The 27,009-nt window shown below is 40.8% G+C and overlaps 1 protein-coding gene across 2 annotated transcripts in view; it reads right to left on the bottom strand.

Moving 5' to 3' along the window:
* The window catches only part of esama (endothelial cell adhesion molecule a), a 194,489-nt gene extending 167,701 nt beyond the window's left edge, over nucleotides 1-26,788 (bottom strand). The window contains exon 1 of one of the 2 annotated variants that reach the window (XM_062048307.1): nucleotides 26,370-26,788. In XM_062048307.1, coding sequence (XP_061904291.1) covers nucleotides 26,370-26,427 — 58 coding nt within the window. In that variant the 5' untranslated portion in view covers nucleotides 26,428-26,788. The remainder of the gene's footprint in view (nucleotides 1-26,369) is intronic. The other variant, XM_062048308.1, reaches the window with a different exon arrangement.
* Between the last annotated feature and the right edge of the window lie 221 nt (nucleotides 26,789-27,009).

The following is a 27,009-nucleotide window of genomic DNA, read 5'->3' as shown; positions in this document are numbered from 1 at the left end:
ACTCCTCGTCGTCGGAACGCCGCTCTGCTCGCAGTAAGCCTCACGTATCTGACTTCCCTCCAGCTCTCGCTCTTTTGCCTTTTTCCTTGTGCCTCATTTCCTGATCCCAGTGTTGTTTTTCGTTCCTTCCCACAGTACTCGTGTCCCAGCCTCGCTGTATCCCTCCGCCGCCATTTCCCTCCTGGACTCTGCTTGCTCTCCCCGATCCTTGACCCTGCTTTGGACTTCTGGATTTCGCCCTCCTGCCACGACCTCGCTTGGACCTTGGACACCCTTTTTGGATCATTCCCTTTGGACTTGGATACTTCTCATTCCACACGCACCTCAACACCCCTTACGGTATTTATATGGTTAAATTCACTCACATACAGTAGTTTTCTCATGCAAACACTTATAGTAGCATACACACTCCATTCACTCATCAAGCACGCAATAAAACCTATTGAGCTTGATATCCTGTTGTCGTGCCGTCTCCTTCCCCAGTTCTACATAACAATTTCTAATGTTTTATTGATAGTGTTTTAGTCTTAGTATGCTATCTGTTTCAATGGTTAAGATTTTATTGTTTTAAATATTGGTTTGTACTGTGACACTTTAAGATTTATTCAAAAGATAAGTGCGTAACAAATAAAATCTATTATTATTATCTATTATCTCTAGTGGGCGTTGTGGCATCCTACTCTGTTCAGCGGTCCTTCTATGCACCATAAACACACCTCTGTCTCGTATTCCTCTGAGTATACAACCATCCCTCTGTCTAAAGGCATGTTCCCACAGAAGCGTTTGTGTTTTGGGTTAAAAAAAAAAAAGTGTGTCCCCACAGTGTCCTATCAATAGTGAGTCACATCCAGGCAAAAACGTTTCCTGGGTGAGAATGATGTAATTAATAGTGCCTGGCCATAAGTGGCGCTGTCAGCAAACAAAATCAACAGAACCACCAAAACTAAAGTTTCTTTTCTCCGGTCACAAGTCAAATAAAAAAAAAGAAAATGACTCACACTTAATTACGAAACTGTAAAATATCAAGAGAATGTTGACTGGGAGTCCTTGAAGATTCTTCATCCATTGAAACTCACCTCATTCTTCAGCTTCCCTTCCCAGCAATAGTTTGCCTCTTGGAGTCTTGGAGTGTACAACTAAAGCAGAAATGTGTTTCTGATAGGTTTATTGATACTTTAATCTTGAAAAGCGAACTGCTACGAGCTACTTGTTATGCTACATCAGAGCTAGTTTAGCTAGCATGATGCTGTAACTATCGATGTGCTAAGTTATGATGCCTAATCTTTGTGTTAGTAAATGGTAAATGGGTTATACTTGTATAGCGCTTTTCTACCTTCAAGGTACTCAAAGCGCTTTGACACTATTTCCACATTCACCCATTCATACACATATTCACACACTGATGACGGGAGCTGCCATGCAAGGCCCTAACCACAACCCATCAGGAGCAAGGGTGAAGTGTCTTGCTCAAGGACACAACGGACGTGACTTGGTTGGTAGAAGCTGGGGATCGAACCAGGAACCCTCAGGTTGCTGGCACGGCCACTCTCCAAACCGTGTCACGCCGTCCCCAGTGTGTGTTCATATTTCCTAACATAGTGTTTGCAATGATGTGATGAAACATTCTAAATTGTCTATTTTGCACCGTCAACCTTGCTGCTGCTCCAGCCGGCTCAGGCAGCCTCGGGCAAGCTGCCTGTATCCCATAAGCGATCATCCTGTCACATACAGACTGGGATTTGCCCCCCAAATACAAACAACCGCTCCAAGGCTGCTGGGCTAACCTACAGACACACGGCAGCCGTGGTGGAGACAGAATAAAGAAAGTGTTCAAAAGAGGTGCATGCAAATGGGAAAATAAAGAAGAGGATGTAAGATTGTGTTTATATAGATTAAAGGCCTACTGAAATGAATTTTTTTTATTCAAACGGGGATAGCAGATCTATTCTATGTGTCATACTTGATCATTTCGCGATATTGCCATATTTTTGCTGAAAGGATTTAGTATAGAACGACGATAAAGATCGCAACTTTTGGTATCTGATAAAAAAAAGGCTTGCCCCTACCGGAAGTAGCGTGACGTAGTCAATTGAACATATACGCAAAGTTCCCTATTGTTTACAATGATGGCCGCATGAAGTGAGAGAGATTCGGACCGAGAAAGCGACAATTTCCCCATTAATTTGAGCGAGGATGAAAGATTTGTGGATGAGTAAAGTGCAAGTGAAGGACTAGTGGGGAGTTGAAGCTATTCAGATAGGGAAGATGCTGTGAGAGCCGGGGGTGACCTGATATTCAGCTGGGAATGACTACAACAGTAAATAAACACAAGACATATATATACTCTATTAGCCACAACACAACCAGGCTTATATTTAATATGCCACAAATTAATCCTGCATAAAAACACCTACGTGTTTGTTATGCTAGCTCCTAGCTCCTCTGCTAGCTCCTAGCTCCATAGAACACGCCAATACAATTCAAACACCTGATCAACACACACAATCACTCAGCCCAAAAGACCGTTCACCTAACCCAAGGTTCATAAAGCTTATATATTTTTAAAAAGTTACGTACGTGACGCGTACATACGGTCAAGCTATCAAATGTTTAGCAGCCAAGGCTGCATACTCACGGTACCTGATATTCAGCTGGGAATGACTACAACAGTATATAAACACAAGACATATATATACTCTATTAGCCACAACACAACCAGGCTTATATTTAATATGCCACAAATTAATCCTGCATAAAAACACCTACGTGTTTGTTATGCTAGCTCCTAGCTCCTCTGCTAGCTCCTAGCTCCATAGAACACGCCAATACAATTCAAACACCTGATCAACACACACAATCACTCAGCCCAAAAGACAGTTCACCTAACCCAATGTTCATAAAGCTTATATATTTTTAAAAAGTTACGTACGTGACGCGCACATACGGTCAAGCTATCAAATGTTTAGCAGCCAAGGCTGCATACTCACGGTACCTGGTATTCAGCTGGGAATGACTACAACAGTAAATAAACACAAGACATATATATACTCTATTAGCCACAACACAACCAGGCTTATATTTAATATGACACAAATTAATCCTGCATAAAAACACCTATGTCTTTGTTATGCTAACTCCTAGCTCCTATGCTAGCTCCTAGCTCCATAGAACACGCCAATACAATTGAAACACCTGATCAACACACACAATCACTCAGCCCAAAAGACCGTTCACCTAACCCAAGGTTCATTAAGCTTATATATTTTAAAAAAGTTACGTACATACGCAAAAAAAAAGTTGCGCACATACGGTCAAGCGATCAAATGTTTAGAAGCCAAAGCTGCATACTCACGGTAGCAGGTCTGCGTCTTTGTCATCCAAATCAAAGTAATCCTGGTAAGAGTCTGTGTTGTCCCAGTTCTCTACAGGCGTCTGTGTATCGAAGTCAAAAGTCCTCCTGGTTAGAGTCTCTGTTATCCGAGTTCTTCCATCTTGACTGCATCTTTCGGGAATGTAAACAAAGACGCGCCGGCTGTGTACTGTTGTTGCTGACTTCGTTCGAAAAATACGTCCGTTTCGCACCGACAACTTTCTTCTTTGCTTGCTCAGCTTCTTTCTCCATAATGCAATGAACATAATTGCAACAGATTCACAAACACAGATGTCCAGAATACTGTGGAATTATGAAATGAAAACAGAGCTTTTTTGTATTGTATTCAATGGGGAAGGCATACCTCTGTTCCCCGGGCTACGTCACGCGCATACGTCATCCTCAGAGGCGTTTCGAACCGGAAGTTTAGCGGCAAATTTAAAATGTCACTTTATAAGTTAACCCGGCCGTATTGGCATGTGTTATAATGTTAAGATTTCATCATTGATATATAAACTATCAGACTGCGTGGTCGGTAGTAGTGGGTTTCAGTAGGCCTTTAATGTATATAGTGTTTTAATGTTTGATTCTTTATGTGCACTATTTTAAAAACTTAATCTAATTAATAAAAGAAAGTAAGGAAATGACTGTCATTGTTCACACCACCCACACAGAATTCACCAACATTGTTTTGTTCTCATTCCACACTTTTAACAAACGTTACAATATTAAACGTCACTATTACATAAAAGTACAGTATATAACGGTAAAACACTGGTTTTAGCAGTAGTGTACATTATAGTAAAGGAGACAAATGAGCACTCGTTCTTCTGGTGGCCCGAGGTTGACATCGTTGTATCTCAGATAACATGACATTGTGGCGGGCACTAGGACCATGCTCACACTCAGCAGAATGGGTGTGGTTTTATGTACCTTCTTGGGCACACTATAAAAGTGCATATTGTGTTTTATTGTGCATTCTTATGTTGGCAGTCTTACAATAAAGACCTCAAAGAAACAACGCTGTGTTTCTTGCATTTGCCACATTGGTGACCCCGACAATGTTTCACGTAGAAGAGGAAGCTGTGTCTTCATCGGCCATGTCGCCCCAACTCCAGCAACCTGCAACCCCCGCGGGGACAAAGCTTCCGGAGTTCTGGCAGAGCGACCCGGCATCATGGTTCCAGCACATCGAGGCACTTTTCCACCTGCGAGGAATCGCCGGCGACGACTCCCGGTATTACTTGGTCGTAACAGCCCTCGACCAGGCGACCACTCGCCGCGCCATGCAGCTGTTGCGAACGCCTCCACAGCGCGGCAAGTACGCTGCACTCAAGAATCTTCTGCTTTGGAGATTTACTCTAACTGACGCTGAGAGGGCAGATAGACTTCTTTCCCTGCCCGGTTTGGGCGATAGCACCGCCTTGGATCTGATGGACAGTATGCTGTCGCTGCTGGGCTCCGAGGAGGGCGGGTTCATTTTCCCGCATCTTTTCTTGCGGCAGCTACCACCTGCGGCCCGTGCGGTGTTGGCTAACTCAGCTTCTCTGGCCTCCGGCGACTACCGGGGCTTGGCTGAAGAAGCTGACCGGGTGCTTCTGGCTTCCAGACGGTTTGCCGTGCAGAGCGTAGAAGCGCCCCCCCTGCAGACGATGGAGAACGCGGACCCAGCAGTGGTGGCGGGAGTCGCTACCCGGAAAAGGCGCGACGCGAGCCAATGCTTCTTCCATCAACGTTTTGGCGCCAAAGCTCGACGGTGTGTCCTTCCATGCTCCTTCACGGCCCCGGGAAACTCCAACGCCAGCGTTCAGTAGCAGCTGTGGGCGCCGGCGAAGCAAGTGAGCTGCTCTTCATCGCTGACTCGTCGTCAAGGAGACGTTTCCTGGTGGACTCCGGTTCGCAAGTCAGCCTGTTACCTGCCACAGACGCGGACAGGGCGACAGGTGGCTGCGGGCCGCTGCTGAATGCCGCCAACGGCTCGTCGATCGACACTTTCGGCTCCAGGTTGGTGACTGTGTGCTTTCATGGACGCAAATTCCAGTGGGACTTTATCATCGCCGCCATCACGGTTCCCATTATTGGCGCGGATTTTCTGTGTGCTAATGGACTGCTTGTTGATGTTGCTAACCGCCGATTGATTGATGCTGTGTCTTTTTCAACTTTCACATGTAAGGCGGGGGCACTTGGACCGTTAACACACGCTAATTATTTGGTATCTGGTGACGTTTTTCAGCGTTTGCTGGCGGATTTTCCGTCATTAATCACTCCCGCTTTTTCCACCGCGGACACTAAACACGGTGTCGAACATTTCATTCCCACGGTGGGCCCGCCAGTTTTTGCGCGCGCCGTCTTGACGCGGCTAAATCGACCATTGCTAAAGAGGAGTTTGCTACTATGGAGCGTTTAGGCATCGTTAGGCGTTCTAATAGCCCGTGGGCCTCGCCCTTGCACATGGTGCCCAAGTCAGACGGTTCCTGGCGGCCTTGTGGGGATTTTCGCCGCCTTAACAACATCACAACGCACGACCGCTACCCTATTCCGCACATCCAAGACTTTTCGGCGCGCTTGGCTGGCGCCGCCATTTTCTTCCAGGTAGACTTAGTTCGTGGTTATCACCAGGTGCCGGTGCGTGCCGAGGACGTGCCCAAGACCGCAGTAATAACCCCGTTTGGGCTTTTTGAGTTCCTGCGTATGCCTTTTGGCCTGAAGGGGGCAGCACAAACCTTTCAGAGATTAATGGACTCAGTTTTGCGCGGCCTCAATTTTGTGTTTGTTTATCTGGGCGACATTTTGGTGGCGAGTCCTTCAGCCGAGGAGCACCAGTCACACCTAACACAGGTGTTCACACGTCTTGACGAGCACGGCCTGATCGTCAATCCATCTAAATGTCAGTTTGGGCTGTCAGGGATTGATTTTTTAGGTCACCGTATTTCGTCGCTGGGTGCGATCCCTTTGCCTTCAAAAGTGCAAGTGGTGGCAGATTTTCCTCGTCCCTCTACTGTCAAAGCTCTGCAGGAATTTTTGGGCATGATTAATTTTTATAATCGGTTCCTTCCTCGCGCTGCCCACCTCCTGCCGCCTCTTTATGGTGCCCTACGGAACAAAAAGGCAAGCGATTCCCTCGAATGGTCTCCTCAGCGAGTCCAAGCTTTTCATAGGGCTAAATCCGCGCTCGCAGAAGCTGCTCTCCTCGCCCACCCTGTTTCCGCGTCGCCCGTGGCTTTGACAACGGACGCGTCTGATGTCGCCGTGGGCGCTGTAGTTGAGCAGCGGGTGGCGAATGTATGGCAGCCCCTTGCGTTCTTCAGTCGTAAACTGCGAGATAACGAGCGGAAGTACAGTGTATTTGACCGAGAGTTGTTGGCACTGTATCTTGCAACACGCCATTTTCGTTTTCTGTTGGAAGGTCGGTCCTTCACGGCTTTTGTTGACCACAAACCCCTGACGTTTGCCATGTCAAAGGTCACAGAGCCTTGGTCAGCCCGTCAGCAGCGTCACTTGTCGGCCATCTCTGAGTTCACTACGGACATTCAGCATGTGGCCGGTAAGGCCAACCCTGTGGCTGACTGTCTCTCACGCGTACTCGTGTGCCCCGTGCAGCTCGGTTTAGATTTTTCAGGAATGGCCGCTGACCAGCCCGACGACCCCGACATCCGCGCACTCAGAACTGACGGTACAGCGCTAGTGCTCGAGGAGGTGGTAGTTCAGGATGGCGGTCCCGCCCTCCTCTGCGATGTTTCCACTAGGCGCCCTCGGCCGGTTGTTCCGGTAGACTGGCGCCGCCGGGTTTTTGACGCAATACACTCCCTGTCGCACCCTGGCGTTCGGGCTTCCGTCAAGTTGGTTGGTGCCAAGTTTGTTTGGCCTGGCCTTAGGAAGGATGTTAGGCAGTGGGCAGCCGCATGCGTGGCATGTCAGCGCGCCAAGGTCCACCGGCACACAAAGGCGGCCCTCGAACCATATCCGATTCCGGTCAGGCGGTTTGACCACGTGCATGTAGACTTAGTTGGCCCCCTCCCTCCGTCGCAGGGTTATACACATTTGCTAACGATGGTAGATTGTACCACCAGATGGCCGGAAGCGGTTCCTCTTTCCTCCACTGCCTCGGTAGACGTTGCTCGCGCGTTTCTGTCAGCCTGGGTTGCGCGTTTTGGCACGCCGTCTGATATCACCTCGGACAGGGGATCCCAGTTTGTGTCAGAGCTTTGGTCAGCGTTGGCCCAGTCCTTGGGTGTGCAGGTGCACCGTACTACAGCCTACCATCCCCAAGCTAACGGCTTATGTGAACGTTTTCACCGGTCGCTTAAGGCGGCTTTGCGTGCGGTGCTCGTTGATAGCAATTGGATTGACCGTTTACCTTGGTTTATGCTCGGGTTGCGCTCAGCCCCTAAAGAGGATCTTGCAGCGGCCCCCGCTGAATTGGTGTTCGGTCAGCCACTCCGCGTTCCGGGGGAATTTTTACCTGAGGGTTGTACCCCGCGACCGTTTCCCTTTTTGTCGAGGGGGTCCTTGGCTCCCGGCCCGATTCACCACTGTTTCCCTAAGTCGTTTGTGCCATCGGAGCTTAAATCTGCCCGTTTTGTCTTCGTACGTCACGACGCCCACCGTTTGCCCCTCCAACCGCCTTACGATGGCCCATTTAGGGTGCTGGAACGCGGTCCTAAAAACTTTGTGCTGGATATGTGCGGGCGCAGGGAATGCGTTTCTCTGGACAGACTTAAACCGGCGCATTGTGTTGCAGGTGAAGAAATACTGCCGGGCCAAGTCCCCCGCCGAGGTCGCCCCCCAAAATCTGTTCGGGTTGAATGTCTTTCGCCTCCCCCGGACCCTGATGTTTGTTCTGCTCCACAAGGCACACCCGCTTTGCGGGATGGACATTGTAGCCGTTACGGCAGGCGAGTGAGGCCCCCTGACAGGTTTTCTTTTTCCCCATAACTTGCTGTCTGGGTGTTCGGGGGGGGCTGTGTGGCGGGCACTAGGACCATGCTCACACTCAGCAGAATGGGTGTGGTTTTATGTACCTTCTTGGGCACACTATAAAAGTGCTTATTGTGTTTTATTGTGCATTCTTATGTTGGCAGTCTTACAATAAAGACCTCAAAGAAACAACGCTGTGTTTCTTGCATTTGCCACAACAGGTGTATTAAGTATTATGTGTGTGTGTCTGTACTGCATGTCTTGTTGATAGATGCTGACAAGGTTTTGTTGCCATAGAGCTATAGTAGTAACTATTGTACATCACAGTTTTAACAAGAAGATGACACCCTCTTGCAGGCAAAAGCAGAAAGCATGGTCAATGACCTCGAGTTTCATTTAGAAACGCAATGAGCAAAGCATCAATTTATATCACCCAATCCAAACAACTTGTCCCACTCATGATGTAAATTACCTATTACCAACAAATAAAGTAAACACATGGTCACACATAACACTCGTCCTGCTCATCAAACTTTGTGAATATTATAAAACACGTCTGTTTAATATATAATATATACATTTTAATAATATAAAATTACACATATATCATTTCATTACAGTGCTATGCAAAACACTCTTTCCACACTTCGCCATGTTTGCCGCATTTTAGCTGCCTGATATTTCTGATTGATTACAAAACTTTAAGAAGATCCTCAAGGAAATAGTCACGGTAAGGTTCGAACTTTTACATACTCTTAATAGTCAATGTTTTATCGTTTATACTTCATATTGCATTGTTGTCAGGATGTGATGTGAATGTGTGGGGGTGGGGGTTGTTAAAGTTGAAGTTACTTGTGGTTCAGTCTGTTATAGATTGCTTTGACAAATGCAAACTGAAGTGTTATTTTGGTACAAATTATTGTTGTTACGCCACAATCAATACTCTGCTGCGCGGCGGAAAAAAGCTATGTAATGTGTGTATTTATGTATGTGTGTGTGCGCGCACATCCTTATAATAGCGTATTAACGATGACCCCGGAAAATATGGCTTTACCGCAGATTGTACTGTATTTTTACATTTGGAAAACTTCCCTCTTCATTTTGGTATAAAATTAATATGTAGACTTAAAGCATTGTGGTCGCAGATTACGTGTAAAAACAGCTGCGTATACGTGATCAAAGATCACTCTGAGACAGCACACAGAACGGATACAGAGTCAACATTTCAACATCAATGACATGAATCAAAATAACAGAAGAGATCAACAATAAATATCAAAATATGTGCTGCTGCAGTGTTGATGGGTTTAATAAAATAATTTTACACACTCAATTATAATATCTTAATAAACAAATTAGAACATTATGGCATTATAGGGTTGGTCTTGAACTGGGTAAGAAGCTACTTAACCAACAGGAAGCAATACGTGAAGATAGGAGAACACACATCTACAAAATTGAAAATATCTTGTGGCGTACCTCAGGGATCAACACTAGCACGAAAATGGTTCAATCTTTATATAAACGACTTTTGTAAAGTTACCAAGGACTTTATGTTAGTATTATTTGCAGATGATACAACTGTGTTTTGTTCAGGAGAGAACACACAGAAGCTAATGCAAATAATAACAGAAGAAATAAACAAATTAAAAAGATGGTTTTAAAAAAACAGACTATCTTTGAATCTCAGTAAAACTAAACTAATGCTATTCGGTAACAGTAGAAGGGAAAGACAACAACAAATACAAATAGACAGAGAACACTTTGAAAGGGTAAAAGAAAACACAGTGTGGGTGTAATAATGGATGATAAAATGAACTTGAAACCTCATTTAAAAACATACAACATAAAGTAGCAAGAAACACGTCAATAATGAATAGACCAAAATACGTTCTGTACCAAAAATCTCTTCATATTCTCTACTTCTCACTAGTGTTACCATATCTGAGTTATTGTGTAGAAATATGGGGAAACAATTACAAATGTGCGCTTGATTCACTAACGGTGTTACAAAAAAGATCAATTAGAATAATAAATAATGTTGGATATAGAGAACATACAAACCCTTCATTTAGTGAATAAAAAATATTGCAATTCAATCATTTAGTTCCTTTGCAAACAGCTAAAATTATGTATAAAGCAAACTATAACCTGCTACCCAAGAATGTACAACAATTCTTCTCAACAAAAGAGGAGAACTATAATCATAGAGGAACATCTCATTTAAAACATGTGTATCCATGTACGACACTTAAGAACTTTACTACTTTAGCATATCAGTATATGAAATTAAATTATGGATTAGATTCAGCAAACCCAATGCAATCCAATCCACTTTATTTGTATAGCACATTTAAAGGCCTACTGAAAGCCACTACTACCGACCACGCAGTCTGATAGTTTATATATCAATGATGAAATCTTAACATTGCAACACATGCCAATACGGTCGGGTTAACTTATAAAGTGACATTTAAAACTTCCCGGGAAATATCCGGCTGAAACATCGCGGTATGATGACGTATGCGCGTGACGAAGTCCGAGTAACGGAAGTTATGGTACCCCGTAGAATCCTATACAAAAAGCTCTGTTTTCATTTCATAATTCCACAGTATTCTGGACATCTTTTGCAATTTTTTTAATGAACAATGAAGGCTGCAAAGAAGACAATTGTAGGTGGGATCAGTGTATTAGCAGCGGACTACAGCAACACAACCAGGAGGACTTTGTTGGAGCGCTAGCTGCGCTAGCCGCCGACCTCACCTTGACTTCCTACGTCTCCGGGCCGCCAAACGCATCGGGTGAAGTCCTTCGTCCTTCTGCCGATCGCTGGAACGCAGGTGAGCACGGGTGTTGATGAGCAAATGAAGGCTGGCTGACGTAGGTGGAGAGCTAATGTTTTTAGCATAGCTCTGTGCAGTCCGGTTGCTAAGTTAGCTTCAATGGCGTCGTTAGCACAGCATTGTTAACCTTCACCAGCCTGGAAAGCATTAACCGTGTATTTACATGTCCACGGTTTAATAGTATTGTTGATTTTCTATCTATCCTTCCAGTCAGGGGTTTATTTCTTTTGTTTCTATATGCAGTTAAAGCAAGATGCTATCACGTTAGCTCGTAGCTAAAGCATTTCGCCGATGTATTGTCGTGGAGATAAAAGGCACTGAATGTCCATTTCCCGTTCTCGACTCTCATTTTCAGGAGGATATAGTATCCGAGGTGGTTTAAAATACAAATCTGTGATCTACAATAGAAAAAGGAGAGTGTGGAATCCAATGAGCCAGCTTGTACCTAAGTTACGGTCAGAGCGAAAAAAGATACGTCCATCGCTGCCTCTCAAGTCATTCACTGTAACGTTCCTCATCTACGAATCTTTCATCCTCGCTCAAATTAATGGGGTAATCATCACTTTCTCGGTCTGAATCTCTCTCGCTCCATTGTAAACAACGGGGAATTGTGAGGAATCCTAGCTCCTGTGACGTCACACTACTTCCGGTACAGGCAAGGCTTTTTTTTATCAGCGAGCAAAAGTTGCGAACTTTATCGTCGATTTTCTCTACTAAATCCTTTCAGCAAAAATATGGCAATATCGCGAAATGATCAAGTATGACACCAAGATGGCGGCGCCTCAAGGCAGCGGCTTCTTGCGAGTGCTCCTAGAAGTGTAGACCGATTTGGCAAAAACACCCGTCAATTCAGTCAATTTCATGGCTGGCTCACAGCGTGTTCACTCCGTGATCACTTACGACCGACTTACGATTCTGGATGTGGAGAGATCGGGCCATGTTGGGCTGAAAGATGCGTGTACGGTGGACCTACTCGCTAGCTTGGGAATTCTTCGCGAGCTACATCCAGCAGTGGCCTTTGAAGCAGCGGCGTCCACTACCAGCGGAGACCGTCAACGAAAGAGACGTAAGCGATGCGCTCGGAAGCAGAAGCGGGGGTGTCGGGCGGGGCTAACAACAAAGCTAAATGCGTTGTTGTTAGCGGGGCTAACGAAAAAGCTAAATGCTAATCCACAAAGAAGCGCTAATAAGGAGTCTGTTAAGCTAGAACTAGCCGGCGCCAGGCTGGATAATCCCTGCACACATAGCAATTCTCTTAGAATAATATACAACTCACATAATGTTTTTTCTGCGTCAGAGGTGGACATGCATTTTACTGAGGTGGCAAACAATCTAAAAATTCCTGTCATATCAATTCCTAGATATAGTCGAAATTATTTAAAGTGCACTACGCATAATAAACGTAACATAATTAATATTGCTACTACGGATACTTTCAACAAAAACTCCTCAAAACAGCCCACTACCTATAATATGGGCTTTTTAAACATAAGGTCATTGTCTTCCAAAACGTTATTAGTTAATGAAGTCACTAGAGACAACAATCTTGATGTCGTTGGTCTAGCCGACATCATATTGCCCATCCCATTAAATGGGGTGGGGGTGTTGCACTAATATACAACAAAAACTTTAGCCTTACCTCGGACCTAAATAATAAATATAACTCGTTTGAGGTGCTTACTGTGAGGTTTGTCACACCGCTGCCTCTGCACCTGGCTGTCATCTACCGCCCCCCAGGGCCCTATTCGGACTTTATCAATGAATTTTCAGAGTTCGTTGCTGATCTAGTGACGCACGCCGACAATATAATCATAATGGGAGACTTTAACATCCAAATGAATACCCCATCGGACCCTCCATGCGTGGCGCTCCAGACTATAATTGATAGCTGTGGTCTTACACAAATAATAAATGAACCCACGCATCGCAACGGTAATACGATAGATCTAGTGCTTGTCAGGGGTGTCACCACCTCTAAAGTTACGATACTCCCGTACACTAAAGTAATGTCCGATCATTACCTTATAAAATTCGAAGTTCTGACTCATTGTCAACAAACTAATAATAATAATAATAACTACTATAACAGCCGCAACATTAATGCTGCCACAACGACGACTCTTACTGACCTACTGCCTTCGGTAATGGCACCATTCCCAAATTATGTGGGCTCTATTGATAACCTCACTAACAGCTTTAACGACGCCCTGCGCGACACCATTGATAGTGTAGCACCGCTAAAGCTAAAAAGGGCCCCTAAAAGGCGTACCCCATGGTTTACAGAAGAAACTAAAGCCCAGAAATTATCCTGTAGAAAGCTGGAACGCAAATGGCGTGCGACTAAACTTGAGGTTTTCCATCAAGCATGGAGTGATAGTTTAATAACTTATAAATGCATGCTCACCTCAGCTAAAGCTAAATATTACTCAAATCTCATCCACCTCAACAAAAATGATCCTAAATTTTTGTTTAGTACAGTAGCATCGCTAACCCAACAAGGGACTCCTCCCAGTAGCTCCACCCACTCAGCAGATAACTTTATGAATTTCTTTAATAAGAAAATTGAAGTAATTAGAAAAGAGATTAAAGACAATGCATCTCAGCTACAACTGGGTTCTATTAACACAGATACGACTGTATATACGACGGACACTGCCCTCCAAAATAGTTTCTCTCTCTTTGATGAAATAACATTGGAGGAATTGTTAAAATGTGTAAATGGGACAAAACAAACAACATGTTTACTTGACCCAATTCCTGGGAAACTTATCTGACTGATACACGGTCAAGCTCCTGCCTATCTTGCCGATTGTATTGTACCATATGTCCCGGCAAGAAATCTGTGTTCAAAGAACTCCGGCTTATTAGTGATTCCCAGAGCCCAAAAAAAGTCTGCGGGCTATAGAGCGTTTCCTATTCGGGCTCCAATACTATGGAATGCCCTCCTGGTAAAAGTTAGAGATGCTACCTCAGTAGAAGCATTTAAGTCTCATCTTAAAACTCATTTGTATACTCTAGCCTTTAAATACTTGATCTGCCGTTTCTTTTCTTTTCTTTTCTACTCTGCTCCCAACCCGGGGTGGACCACTAGCCTGTTCATCGGATGGGGACATCTCTACGCTGCTGACCCGTCTCCGCTCGGGTTTGTTCCTGCTGGCCCCACCATGGACTGGACTTTCGCTGATGTGTTGGACTTTCACAATATTATGTCAGACCCACTCGACATCCATTGCTTTCGGTCTTCCCTAGAGGGGGGGTTACCCACATATGCGGTCCTCTCCAAGGTTTCTCATAGTCATTCACATTGACGTCCCACTGGGGTGAGTTTTCCTTGCCCGTATGTGGGCTCTGTACCGAGGATGTCGTTGTGGTTTGTACAGCCCTTTGAGACACTTGTGATTTAGGGCTATATAAATAAACATTGATTGATTGATTGATTGATTGACATAGAATGGATCTGCTATTCCCGTTTAAATTAAAAAAAATAATTTCAGTAGGTCTTTAAACAACAAAAATGTTTCCAAAGTGCTGCACAACAGTATTAAAAACAATATTCAAATATTATCCTTAGCTCCACAAAAATAAATAAATATAAAACCAATATAAAAATAAATATGATTAAAAACAATTTAAAATAAATCAAACAAAGCACTAATATGATTCAGTTTAAGAAACTGTTCGAACTAAGTACAAAGAATAATTATGATAAACATCTTGAACATTTTTTAAACAAAAAAAAATAGATCATTTCAAAAAATGAATCTCCTTGTATTGTATCCATGTTCGAAATATACTAAAGCTGATTATATATATATATATATATATATATATATATATATATATATATATATATATATATATATATATATATATATATATATATATATATATATATATATATATATATATACACACATATATATATATATATATATATATATATATATATATATATATATATACATACATACATATATATATGTATATATATATATATATATATATATATATATATAGAGAGAGAGAGAGAGAGAGAGAGAGAGCGAGAGAGAGAGAGAGAGAGAGCGAGAGAGAGAGAGAGAGAGAGAGAGAGAGAGAGATGTGAGTTTGTGTGTGTGTATTATTATATTAATATAACATGTATATATATGTACACATATATGTATAGTCTATATATATATATGTGTGTACATATTTATATTGTTACTTTACATGAAGTGGCTTTTGGCCCCGGGACATTTTTTTTAGCCCAATGCAGCCCCCTAAGTCAAAATGTTTGAACACCCCTGTCTTAGTTGCTCAGACAGCAATGTGTTTACATAAGTTTAGATTGGGGTATGGGTTTTTTTAAATGGGGAAAGACGTTAATAGACTTTTACGCTAGCGAGCTGGCACCAGTCAGTCCGTAAATTTATCAAAGTACAGTTATCAATTACGGTTTTTCGATCATTTGAATTCAAAACTGTAATACTAACCGTCGGGAGTGTTACTGCGGTTACCCTATTTACCCCTTACCATTTTGACCAGAATGAATAATTCATGCTTTTGTCGTTCATAAAACATTTGAGAAAATCTCAAGCATCTGTACCATGTCCCATTTTTTGTAGATGGCAAAGATGACAAAGGGTAGGGGGGAGGGGCGATAGTACTGTATAGTTATCAGCAGAAGTAGGCATTTTAATACAAAGCTGGAGAGAATGACAGATGAGCCAATGTTGCAGAAGATATAAAAGGGATTATTCTTCCCTGGAAGACATAATCATTTGTAACACACTTGTTTCAAATTCAGTGAAAAACAAATTGAGATTATCTGGTATTGTACTTATACATTAATGGGTTACGATTCATTCTTAAATGTCAGAGTCACTGAATAGATCAACTGAAATGGAGTCTTGCAAGGGTTTGCTAATCTTTATAGCAATACATATTATTAAACATGCTAAAACCAACCTGATATAGGTCAAAATATGCAAAATTGTCTTTTTTTAAATAAAGAAAAAACATCCAACATGTCACATTTATGTTAAAGGTTATAAAGGAAATATTGCCAGCATGTATATCATGCGTAAGATGGGCGGGTGTATTCTCATATTATGGAAATATTAGCACCTCCAACCAGGTCTCTGACTGACACAAAATCAGTCCTGCTGATGCTTGCCTATTTGCGTTTCTACATTCGTTCCCCATTATACAGTTTTTCTTTTAAGCCTGCAGCTATCGATTATTTCAGTAGTTGAGTAAACTGTCAATTAGTTTGTTCGATTAATCGATAAATCAAATAAAACACTATATATGGATTTTTATGGGAAAAATATGTAATCGTCTTTGCCAATTAATGCCTTTTAATGCCAATCACAACCGCTGTTCCCCTCTAAGTGACACTGTATTTATTTGTAGTCCCCCAGCTGACAAGCAGCTATCACCTAATTATGTATCTCCATACACAATGTGGAGCCGCTCCTCCAAGCTAATAATAATCACCTCCATTACGGCAAATAAATTCAATTTCTTTGTATCTTAAGTATCATTATCAAGTATCTGTGTCACTGGAGGATAGGTTAAACATGTTACACACAGAGGAGCAGAATCAGGAACAAGTTTAAATAGTGTGTTGATATTGTTAAACTGTCGATAGCACTCACCATAAATAAATATAACAATTTTAATTATTATTTGTTATATTAACACAATTTAGTATATAAAGTCAACTTGTTTTTCCACTTTACTGGTACTTTAATATTACCTAACAATGCAACAAAATATTATATGATCATATGTTCCAAAATATCGTTCTGTTGAAATAAAGATAATTACCTTAATATCTGTTTGACTTATAATTACTTATAAGTTACCCATCAAATTGTACACTGTAAAATTGACAACAGATTTTACGGTAAAATCCACTTTGGTTTTGCATTATTATTTTACAATAATATAGTAAAAAAAACAACTGTGGATTTCATGGTAAAAAAAAACTATCAGCTTAGTTGCCAGAATTTTACTGTAAAAAAAACAGTGTTACCCTTTTTTCCATTCCATTTACAGTAATATGTTGTAAAAAATAAAATAAAAAAATACCACAATTTTTACGGTAAAATTCTGGCAACTGAGCTGCCAGTTTTTAACAGTAAAATCAAAAAATCTTTTTTTTACAGCGTACGAAAAAAATATATACTAATCAAATGCATAAGTAATTATGTAATATCATGATGCGAATCCTTATACATTTATATTCATATATTATTCACTGTTAAAGCGGCCCTCTGAGGGCAACAATAATTGACATGTGGCCCTCAATGAAAACAAATTTGACGTGCATGCTGTGGAAGGATACAATAAACTACACTGTGACAAAAAATCTGCACAATTTATGGTAAAATACAGACAGCTGTGGCTGCGAGGAATTCACAAAAAAAATATACAGTCACGATGTACAGGACATCACGGTATGTTGATGTTTAGTCTGTTAATTTTATACTTGATGACTGTTTTTGCTTATGGTAAATTACTATGAAATAAACTGATATATAATTCCTGTGGTTGCCAGGAATTCACCGTAAAACAAATTAGGGCCAATTTTAATGATGCCATACAGGTGCATGTCTTTGGAGGTGAGAGGAAGCCGGAGTACCCGGAGAGAACCCACACAGTCACAGGGAGAGCATGCAAACTCCTCACAGAAAAACCCTCTATCCCGGAAATCGAACACAAAACCTTCTCACTGTGAAGGCACGAGCGCTCACCACTGCGCTGCCCTGTCACCTTTACTAGTTTCTGCAAAATGCCTGTTTCTGAAACATGTGAGCTGTACATAAAGATTTTAACTTGAAAGTATTTGTACAACCTTTCACTGGACAACTCACAACATGGCCTTCCACAACTTGTTCCTTCAAGTGAGCTATTAAAAATGAGCCTTAAATGTTCTGTATCTGTTCAAAAGCTACGTGCAACCAGTTCCAACACACTTAAACACACAGCGTGGTTCATTTCGATGCAGTTTGCAATGAAGCACATAGACATAACCCCTCAATGTCTGAAACGACTTACCACAAAAATAAAAGAAAACATGTTGTTAGCCAAAATGTAACTGGGCTAATGCTTTAACTCAAACCCCTAAACCAATTAAGGTATGCTGTACATATAAATGTGCAATCTGCAAAATCTTAATTGTAGCCAGAATAATATCGTAAATCACTAGCATTTGCATGCTGGTGACATTACAGTATTTGCAAATGCATTGTATAATATTTCATTCATTATAACCATAGTAATTTAGGTTATCTACTGTTTCTTGGTTTGCAGGAATCCACTGCATTTACAACTGTGATAAACTAGTTTTGAATTTACGGTATTTCATTGTTGCTATTTAACAATTGCTTGCCGTAGTTTTTACGATAATTTTTTACAGTGTAGGTAAGTAAAGGTGGGCAGATCGATACAAAAAATGAGGCAAAGTATAGTATCAGCAAATGGTATTACAGTGATTAGAGTGATATTTCAACTTTCAGGGCAAAAAACAAACATTTTTATCAAAGCCAATAGGAAATAATTTAAATTAGGGCTGTCAAGTGATTATTTTTTAATAAGATTAATCACGCTTGTACTGTGATTAATCCTTAATCATTATTAATCATAGGTTATTACTCACTTTCATATTTAAAACTGGCTAAAGAAAATACCCCAATATTTGGACACACATGCAATTGTAATACAAAATGTAATCAAACATTTTACTTAACTGTAAGTCATTAATTTGCTTAAAACTTGATGACAGTAAGTATAGTAAGAATTAAGTGCACATTTTCAAAGTATTTTTAATAAAATAGCAAACAAGGTACAGATAGTAAACACCCATATAAACAACTTTACATAGTGCAGTATTTAGATCTGCATTTACTCTGTCTTTAAAAAAGAAAAATACATATAATAAAATTACATTTGCATCCTTTAGATCAGGGGTCTCAAACTCAATTTACCTGGGGGCCACTGGATGCAGAAACTGGGTGAGGCTGGGCCGCAAGAAAAGATTTCTTAAAAAAAATCTAACATGCACTTTTTAATCAATTCACCTTCTTTGAATGGCTTTCCCGCCCTAGCAACCATCTCACTCACCATGTAGCTAGCTTTGACTGCTTCATCGCTCTTTTCGCTTGCTTTCTTGACGAAATCTTGTTGCCTCAGTAGACTGGTTTTAAAATTTGCAACCCGGTTCACTCTCTCATCTCCCTGGTATTTTGCATACTCTTCAGCATGTCTAGTTGTATAATGACGTTTCAAATTGTATTGCTTGTGCACCGCAACTTTCTCTGTATCAACTACAGAAAAGAGCTATAAGGATTATTCATAAAGTAGATTACTTAGAACACACTAACATATTATTTATTAATTTGGGTTTACTGAAATTACAGGAGCTAATAAATTTACAGACATTATGTGTCATGTTTAAGGCTAAAAGTAAAACATTACCAGCACATTTACAAAAAATGTTTGTCATCACTTCTGAGAATGAAGAGCATAGAAGAAAAGGTCATTTCCAACATCAGTATTCAAGGACAACTTTAAAACAAATGTGCATATCAGTGGTGGGGGTTAAACTATGGAATTATCTTTACAATGAGATAAAAGATTGTAAAAATATATTCAAATTGAAAAAATATATAAAGACAGAACAATAAAATCATATGGACAGCTATAAGTGTTTACATTTTGCTTTATATTTATTATTTTACTTATTTTTTGCCTGGTTTTGTATTTGTTTTGTATCATCCCGTGAGGTGTATATTACTTCTTTTGTTTTTTTTGTTCGGTTTGTACATCATGAAGTTTTGCACTTCTTGTGTTTTTTTGTGTGTTTTTTTGTTTGTTTTCGTTATATTTGGACGTAATTGTTGGTTTATTGATTGATTGATATATTTTTATTTCAAATATGCATAAAAACAAGAGCAAGCCTGATCCAATACAGTGCTATAGCCTTAACAGCCATTATAACAAAATGAAAACAATGGAGAATAAAAAACAAAAACAAATGAGCATTGGACTTTCTTTTTTTTTACATATTTGAAAAGGAGTGAGAAGAAGTTTACACTTATTTAATCCCACCCCTTTTCTTTAAATCATAAATTACTCTGAGCTAGAACTACCTATTCACTCAATGTACAAACTTAATGAACTTGTATATACTGTACATACATCATAGATATATACATACATATGCACACCACACACATACATAGCCACATCATTACCACTAGTGATCATGGAAATGGTATCATGCCACCACAACAACACCACTGCCTCAATGAGCAGCCCCACACTCTTCTGTAACACAAACAACCCAATATCAAAGCCCTTCTTCATCTCTGTACCTCTGGAATACCATGTACTTATACTTCTTTTTAAACTGGTTTATGTTTGGACATTGCTTTAAGTCATCATTCAAACCATTCCATAATTTCACTCCACAAATTGAAATACAAAAACTTTTAATGGTCATTCTATAACTAAGCATTTTGAAATTTAAATTCCCCCTTAAATTATAACCGTCCTCTCGTGTGCTGAACAATTTTTGAATGCTTCCTGGGAGTTTATTTATTTCGGCTTTATACATTATTTGTGCAGTTTGATACAAAATAATATCATTAAATTTCAATATTTTTGACTGTAAGAATAGTGAGTGAGTATGGTCCAGATATCCAACCTTGTTGATGATCCGTACAGCTCTTTTCTGAAGTATAGTTGTTGAATTTAATGAGCTTTTATAATTATTCCCCCAGACTTCCACACAGTAGGTTAAATATGTAGGTTATATGATATCATTAAGTAATACTACGTATTATGTTGAAGGGGGCAGAAAATATAAGATTTTTCTGCATCCTGCTCCTTCTCAGGCATTGCTCTATAAATGTATAATTGAATAATTGAGGTATAATTGTCTATCGATCAAAGATGCACATCAATGAAGGAGATAAATAAAAATGAAATGAAATAAGACACGTCGGGGTGCCCCTGTGCTCAACAAAGAAATATTGCATCAAAAATCGTCTCTGTCTCGGGGGGGGGCTCGCCGTGGAGTTTACAGTTACGGTAGTACAATTAGCCCCGAACGGGCTAACATCACCACTAACGTGTTACACGTCTGATTCGCCCAGCGACTCTCTGTCGGAGTATCAGCGCTGGGGTCCAGTGCACCACACTTTTGTATTGTCGCTCGCTCCTTCGGCGGAGTGCTTTGGAAGTCTTCCCCGCCCGGACTGTTTACAACGAGGGCGGGAGCGAGCAGGCGGGCGAGCGAAGGAGGCAGGCAGGGAGGGAGGGAAGAAGAGCGTGTGTGGGTGTCGTGGAAAAGCGGCAAAATGTTTCTCTGCTTGCATCACGCAAGTGATGTCAATGCATACTTGCCAACCTTGAGACCTCCGAATTCGGGAGATGAGGTTGAGGTGGGAGGGGTTGGGTGTAGCGGGGGTGTTTTTGTAGCCCGGAAGAGTTAGGGCTGCAAAGGATTCTGGGTATATGTCCTGTTGTGTTTATGTTGTGTTTAGGTGTGGATGTTCTCCCGAAATGTGTTTGTCATTCTTGTTTGGTGTGGGTTCACAGTGTGGCGCATATTTGTAACAGTGTTAAAAAATATATAAAATACATTATGACCACCCTCAGTGTGATATATATTGCTGTTCCTCAAGTATGTCTTGCAATAACTAACGTGAGTCTGCAGAAGCCTCATACTACATGTGTATGGGCCGGCATGTTGTTAGTATGGAAAAAAAGAAGATGCGGTGACCGGTTCTAGAGGACACTAAAGGCAGTGTCATCACAGCACGCCCTCGATGTTGTCGAGAGCCTTAAACCACACCATGATTGGTAGATTCCTTCAGCTCCGCACACAACGTGGTCAAGCGCCATTCATTTAAAACTTGCGGGCCGCACTAACATTAAACTGTCATATTAAGGTAGGGGCCGCACAATAACGTCTCGTGGGCCGCAATTGGCCCGCGGGCCGCATGTTTGAGACCCCTGCTTTAGATGCATAAAAATAAGCTCAGTCAATTAAAAATTGTGAATGGATTGTATTTTACACCCACTCAGTTGTTTAAAATGGGTACAGTGGACAGCAAGTCATGTATAAAGTGTCAGGCAGCTGAAGGAATTCATGCATTTACTGTGGGAATGTCAGAGAATAAGTTGTGTCTGTTGTGAGAATTGTCTTGTTTGTGAACATGAACATGACATGATGTCACAGTTAAGGACTATACGCCTACAGTCACCAATGAATGGCAATGTTTGGGACCCAAAAACTGTATCATTTGCCGTATAGAGGCAGCGCTTTTCAAGCTTTCAAACCTTACAAGGCCTCTTGTATGCAGTTTGAAAGCTGCAGACGAAGAAAATAAACACAGACAGACACAACAATTTATCGATGACGGCAAAATTATTGAATTCATTTTCATTTACCGGTCGATTGATTTACTTAATACTAATCGGCGCAGTCCTACAGTTGTATAAACATTTTAATGCCTCTGGACATCGAATTCAAAGCCATTTGCTTAGCTTTAAGACACTATTTTAAAATTGTTGTGCGCCGATAATGAGAAAATGTGTCGCTGCAATGCCAACAAATTACCCCAGTTCCATCGGAGTGTGTTTCGAAGTGAAATTGGCCGCCTATCATCACTCATCTTTGCACCGTGTATCAATAGGTGCAGACTTACGGGTTTACGTGCGGTTATGACAAATGGTGTGATGAATTTTTATCCATTTATGATAACGCGATTTTTTAAAATTTAATCACATGCGTTAACACTTTAACGTTGACAGCCCTAGTTTGAATATGTAATTGATATCGTTACATCACATCCTGTGTATTTGTCTGGATATTGGATTATTCAATCATCCTGTAAATTTGAAGTATCAACATTGTTATGACCAATACTGGTGACAGAGGGGTTAGTGCATCTGCCTCACAATACGAAGGTCCTGAGTAGTCCTGAGTTCAATCCCGGGCTCGGGATCTTTCTGTGTGGAGTTTGCATGTTCTCCCCGTGACTGCGTGGGTTCCCTCTGGGTACTCCAGCTTCCTCCCACCTCCAAAGACATGCACCTGGGGATAGGTTGATTGGCAACACTAAATTGGCCCTAGTGTGTGAATGTGAGTGTGAATGTTGTCTGTCTATCTATGTTGGCCCTGCGATGAGGTGGCGACTTGTCCAGGGTGTACCCCGCCGACCGCCCGAATGCAGCTGTCCCAAAAGGGACAAGCGGTAGAAAATGGATGGATGGATGGATGTCCCATTAACTCAGGGGTCGGCAACCCAAAACGTTGAAAGAGCCATATTGGATCAAAAATACAAAAAACAAATCTGTCTGGAGCCGCAAACATTTAAAAGTCATATATAAGTCTTATAATTAGGCAAACACATGATGTAAGTGTCTATATTAGCTATAATAGCCTACTATCAAAATGACTATGTGTCGTAGGCTAAAGCAAATCTTCGTTGACAGAAATGCTGCAATGTAATATTTATTCTGCACATTTTTACAACATTACAAACCATTAGTAAATCAGAAGCTACTCAGAAGGTGAGATAACTCCTGGAAATTACTGGCTTTTAATGGCCAAAGGTATAGATGTGCGTGTCCAAGTTAAAGGAAACAGCAGGTTGTCTTCTTTTAATAGATTTATTACATTTTTTGGCATGCGAGGTAATGTTTGCTGTGGTCTGGAAAAACATGGCACACAAACAACTATCTGAAATGCAGACTATTACATATAGATAAAGTGTCATGAGACATGCAAAACTAAATGATATACAAAGAGGATAAAAGTAAATGATATTAAATGAGCTAAATATACCTACAAACAAGGCATAATGATGCAATATGTACATACAGCTAGCCTAAAAAGCATGTTAGCATTGATTAGCTTGCAGTCATGCACTGACCAAATATGCCTGATTAGCACTCCAACAAGTCAATAACATCAACAAAGCGCACCTTTGTGCATTCACGCACAGCATGAAACGTTTGGTGGACAAAATGAGACAAAGAAGGAGTGGAAAATTTTACATGTAAACAAACTGTTGCGTCACAGTCCACACTATGGTGAGTTCAAGAACCGCCGAAATTAGTAGGACAAAACGATGTTCAGCATATACTCTCATCAGTGAAGCATACACACAAACATATTAAACAGTGGGCTTTCTAACAATTGGGAAGGTTTGTGTTATGTTTGTCTTCAAACAAAAAACATACTAAAACCAAAAAAAATATTTCACCCCCATCTTTTTCCATTTTCAATCCTTTTTTAAAAATGCTCCAGGGAGCCACTAGGGCGGCACTAAAGAGCCGCTTGCAGCTCGAGCGCCGCGGGTTGCTTACACCCGCAATAACTACTTGGTATTGGATCGATACTCATGCTCAAAACTAATGTTAAGTATCCAAACAACAGAAGATAATAATAATAATAATTCATGTTAACAGAAATGTAAATAGGAACATGTTACAACATAAATTAGTCAGATATTAACAGTAAATTAACACATAAACATGAATAATAGATACGAAAAAATAATACAACTGGAAATGTTGTAATATGTTACTGCATATGTCAGCAGCTAAATTAAAAGCCTTTACCTGCTTTGAAATGGTTCTATTAGCATTTACATATTGAATATCATATTGTGATCTATATTGCTATCGCACGAGGCTGCAATATAATAAATAATGATAAATGGGTTATACTTGTATAGCGCTTTTCTACCTTCAAGGTACTCAAAGCGCTTTGACAGTATTTCCACATTTACCCATTCACACACACATTCACACACTGATGGCGGGAGCTGCCATGCAAGGCGCTAACCAGCAGCCATCAGAGGCAAAGGGTGAAGTGTCTTGCCCAAGGACACAACGGACGTGACTAGGAAGGTAGAAGGTGGGAATTGAACCCCAGTAAAAATTCACGGTTTTCCCGAAATTCCATGATACCATTTCTCAATTCAACATGTTACTACTTCAACATTTCTCCACCGATTTAAAAAATTTCAACACCAACCATTTCAACTCATTCAGACCATTCATGTTTTTTACCATTTCCAAAAAATTCCCGCTTTTCCCGAAATTCCCAATTTTTCTGAAATTCCCATTGAAATCAATGGGACATTCTTCAAAGTTCTACAATTCCCACATTTTTCATCCGATTGAAACCATTCTAACTTCAAGATATTCAGCCTGTTCAGGAATTGTGTGCTCAACTTCAACAATTCTAAAAAAAAAAAATTCCAGGATTTCCCAGAATTCCTTTTTTTTTTTTTTTTTGCATTTTCCCCATTCAAAATGAATTGGCCATTTTTCAAACTTCCACAATCCCCACATTCTTCAACCCATTCAAACCATTCCACCTTCAACACATTCAACTCATCCTGGACATTTAAACTACCATTTTTCCACATTCAACAAATTTCCAAGAATTCCTGTTTTTTGGTAACCTATTTCCACCCTTCTTAAGTTTGACTACTCCTTTCACATTTTTCAAACCATTTCAACCGTTCCACCGTCAAAACACTCCTCAAATTCACGACAAAAAACAAGCTGGTTAAGGAACTAGAAAAACTCCCGGTTTTCCAGAAATTCCAGGGTTTTGTCAATTAAAAACCATTACTAATTCAACATTTCTTGACCGTTTTAAACAATTCCAACACCAACCAATTCAGCTCATTCAGGACATTCATGCTCTTAATGATTTTCACAAAAATCGCACTTTTCCCAAAATTCCCTAATTTCCAGGAGGTTCCCATTGAAATGAATGGTACATGTTTCCAAGTTGCACAATTTCCACATTTTTCAACGTATTCAAACCATTCCAACATCAACACATTTCACTCATCCTGGACATTCAGACTAACACTTTCCCAAGTTCCAAAACAAATACATGTTTCCCTGGAAATTCAAACTCTTCAACATTCAAACCATTCCAACATACAAACTATTCTTACATTCATACTACATTCTGTCAGCATTTCAGTTCAACTTCAACATTGGAGCGTTCACACGCAATTCCTTCAGGAATTGCCTCATCTAGTTTTTGATGATGACTATTTTTAGAATATGCAAGAGCCACAAATGTCCCCCAGGCCACATTTTGGACAACCCAGGTGTATGGATCCATTTTGGGACGCTTACATATTGCCATATGATTAATATACATAACATACACGTATTAAAAAATTGAAAATAAGCTTTTTACTCACCTGTCAGCATCCACAAGCAGGTAAGGGAGAGCAGAGCAAGTTTCCTGGTGACCTCCATGTTTCAGATAAACCTGCACCTTCTACTTCTGAGTTCGACAAAGTCCTTCCAGTCCAGTTGTTTGCTAGTTTGAATCTGACCTCAGGTTTAAAACACTCCAAGCTGGGAAGATTAAGGGACACTTCAGGTGAGGAAATATGAAAACCACCTGAGCCCCTCAAGCCCAGGAATTCTTCTTTCCGACTTTTAGGTTGACGAACCAATTGAAAAGTGGAAGAGCGCTTTCACCACCGAGGGTCCGCCAACAAAATGTGAATTTTCCTCCGCGTCCTCTTTTCTTTCCGCTCGGCTGCATCCGCAAGTCCCTCCTTGTAGAGGCTGGAGAGAGAAACTCTGCAACTTGTCATCACAGTCTTCTTACCAACACACACACGGAGAGAGAAGGAGAGAGAGACTCGGTTTAAGCTGTTGTCAAGTATTCCTCAATATTTTAAACAACATCCGGCTTTAAAATAAATTAAGCCATTTTCAGTCACTCGTGTCTATGGGTAAGCTTTTATATTGAAAAAAAAAAAAAACGACTCATCCGACTTTTACTACGTAGATTCATCTAACTTGATGAAAATACGCATCAAGTAATTT

The sequence above is a fragment of the Entelurus aequoreus genome, linkage group LG05 (assembly GCF_033978785.1).
Source record: "Entelurus aequoreus isolate RoL-2023_Sb linkage group LG05, RoL_Eaeq_v1.1, whole genome shotgun sequence".
Taxonomy (NCBI): domain Eukaryota; kingdom Metazoa; phylum Chordata; class Actinopteri; order Syngnathiformes; family Syngnathidae; genus Entelurus; species Entelurus aequoreus.
This window is presented reverse-complemented; position numbering and strand designations above follow the sequence as displayed.